Source organism: Oratosquilla oratoria, chromosome 3 (genome assembly GCF_046742065.1).
Source record: "Oratosquilla oratoria isolate Oo_2021 chromosome 3, ASM4674206v1, whole genome shotgun sequence".
Taxonomy (NCBI): Eukaryota; Metazoa; Arthropoda; class Malacostraca; order Stomatopoda; family Squillidae; genus Oratosquilla; species Oratosquilla oratoria.
This window is the reverse complement of record NC_134779.1, coordinates 84,219,062-84,221,482: the sequence shown is the minus strand read 5'-3', so window position 1 is coordinate 84,221,482 and position 2,421 is coordinate 84,219,062. Positions and strand designations below refer to the sequence as shown.

Genomic DNA, 2,421 nt, shown 5'->3' with positions numbered 1-2,421 from the left:
CTCCTGAACCTAGTTTGAAAACACTCCCCAGTTAAATGAAACTAGATTGACAACACTCCCCAGTTAACTGAAACTGGTTTCAAATGACTCCCCATCAGGTTGAAATGACTCCCATTATTGGATGCTTGATTTTTTTTTTTTTATTAAGGTTGCTCCCCCCATACAAAAAACTACTAATTACACTATACATGATTACTTTTTTTTTTCTTGAATTACAATGACCTATTTATTACTTATTACAAATTACACTACACACGGATAACTACTGTACATTATTCTCAAGGTACACTGAATCCTTTAGGATTTTACTACCTTTCGGCCTATGTATATGCCATGTGTGAATAGATCCAAACTTTGCCCAAACACATACATTTACTTGAAACATGTTGGATGCTGCAATAATCTCTGTAGTTATTCCCCACACTTTATCCTCACGCATTGAATCAACTTGGATGTTTTCACTGGTGGAAAGGAAATCACATATCAAGCTTCTGACAACAGGATGTTGGTCCTCTTCTCCAGTGATAGCGAATGTCATGGAACGGAAAAAAAATCCATCACCTTTAATTACTTTGACAGCAAGGGGTTCACTTGTGTTTTTGAAAGTCTTATATATTTTTCCAGAGGGACCAAATTTTTTCTTAAATATCAGACGTCCACCAGAGTTGTTGCAGATTGCTCGCTGTGTTGCAACTGTTATTGGATTAAATTTGTAGATAATCTCCTGTTGCTGAACCCCTATGATCTGGACAATTGGAGATGGCGGCTCTGACAGAGAAGTTGGAGATGGTGGGTCTGATGAAGAACTTGGTGGTAAAACTTCTGGAGGACGTTCGAGGAAGGGCTTCAGGTTGCATCCATTCACTTTATTTTTAAGGGGGATATTCGTGGATACATTAATGAGATAGTACAGGACCTTTTCACAAACTTGAGCCACCTCATAGGGACCATCCCATGGATCAGTTTGTTTGCCTCCTTTTCTATCTGCTCTGCGTAGGTTGTACCACAGCACCTTGTCGCCTACGATATAATGATTTTGTTTGTATCGCCTTCTTGCAAAATCAGCCTGCTGTTTTGTCTGAGCTCGCTCGAGGTTAGCATATGCTTGCTTGAAGACAACATCCTGAAAGATAAAAATAACATATTATCGATTAGCTCATTAGTAGAGTATCTAGTTTCTGTGAGAACTGTCCCAGGTTTGATAAAGATACTGCGTATGCACAGTCATCACTTTTGTATAGAAATTACCTGCAACATTTGGAGGTTTGAGAGTGTGGCTTGGAAGTCAGACTCGTCAACTTCAGGATCATTAGGATCATCAGGATCAGAGGTACAGTCAGCAAATTCGTGATCCACATCAATGGGAAGGACAGGTTCTCGTCCATATAGCATCTTAAATGGGCAAAACTTTGTGGAAGCCTGGATTGTAGATCTCAGAGCAAATAGGCCATGCAAACATTTGTCCCAATTTTCATGCCGATCACTCAGAGTTCGAAGGAGCAGGTTTTGAACAGTTCGGTTATTGCGCTCGACTAATCTGTTTGCCTGAAATTTAAAATCCTTTGCTTTAAAAATATGTATATTAATTTTTATTAATTTCACAATCCCAGCAAACACATTTCTACAAACGCGATTTTTTGAAGTACATTAATTAACATATGTGACACTCGGAAGATCAAACCCAACCTCTATATATATAATGCTAACAAAAAATGAACACAAGTGTGATAACAAGAAACACGATTTAAATCGCTATTGGAATAAAAAAAGGTGGAAGAAAACATTGAGTGAAACCAAACAATCCCACAAAGTTAAAACAAAATATTGTGGTGGTGGTTGACCATCATTGCTATCCCATTTTATAACGCTCACAAGAGGATAGTTTCCACCCGTAAGTACTGAGAAGAGGTCCATTCAAATTAATATCTTAGGGCTAAATACTTACTTGCGGATGATAAGCAGATGTGATTCTTTACGTTGTTCCTGTAAGCGTGTGGAGCTCTGCTGAGACAGAGTTCACAAACTCTCTGCCCTGGTCGTTGATCTGTATGGCAACACATCCATGTCGACAGATAATGTCCTCGTACAAGAAGCGAGCCACTTCAACAGCTCCCCTTGTTCTTAAAGAGCGAGCCTCTATCCACTTAGAAAAATAACAAACAGCCATCACAATGGCGACATGACCGTTGGAGGACCTGAGAAAAATCACCATTGTAAATCATATACAGTGATATCTATCAGTTTATGCAAGTTCCTCTCTTTTTCTTCTTCTTCTTCTTCTTTTTCTTCTTCTTCTTCTAAAATAGAATATTACATTTATATGTTTTTATAAAACCAAACTCACTTTGTTAAGGACCATAGGTCTATTCCAATTTGGTGCATAATTTGAGGCTTAATTGGGATACTGTGCAGTTTCGAGTC

At 38.4% G+C, this 2,421-nt stretch overlaps 1 protein-coding gene across 1 annotated transcript; it reads right to left on the bottom strand.

The window, feature by feature from the left end:
* Positions 1–262: 262 nt before the first annotated feature.
* On the bottom strand, positions 263–1,392 carry LOC143019154 (uncharacterized). The gene is made up of 2 exons (XM_076174851.1): positions 1,249–1,392; positions 263–1,123 (listed from the first exon to the last, which is right to left on the bottom strand). The coding sequence occupies exons 1-2, from the start codon at positions 1,390–1,392 to the stop codon at positions 263–265; spliced, it is 1,005 nt and encodes a 334-aa protein (XP_076030966.1).
* Between the last annotated feature and the right edge of the window lie 1,029 nt (positions 1,393–2,421).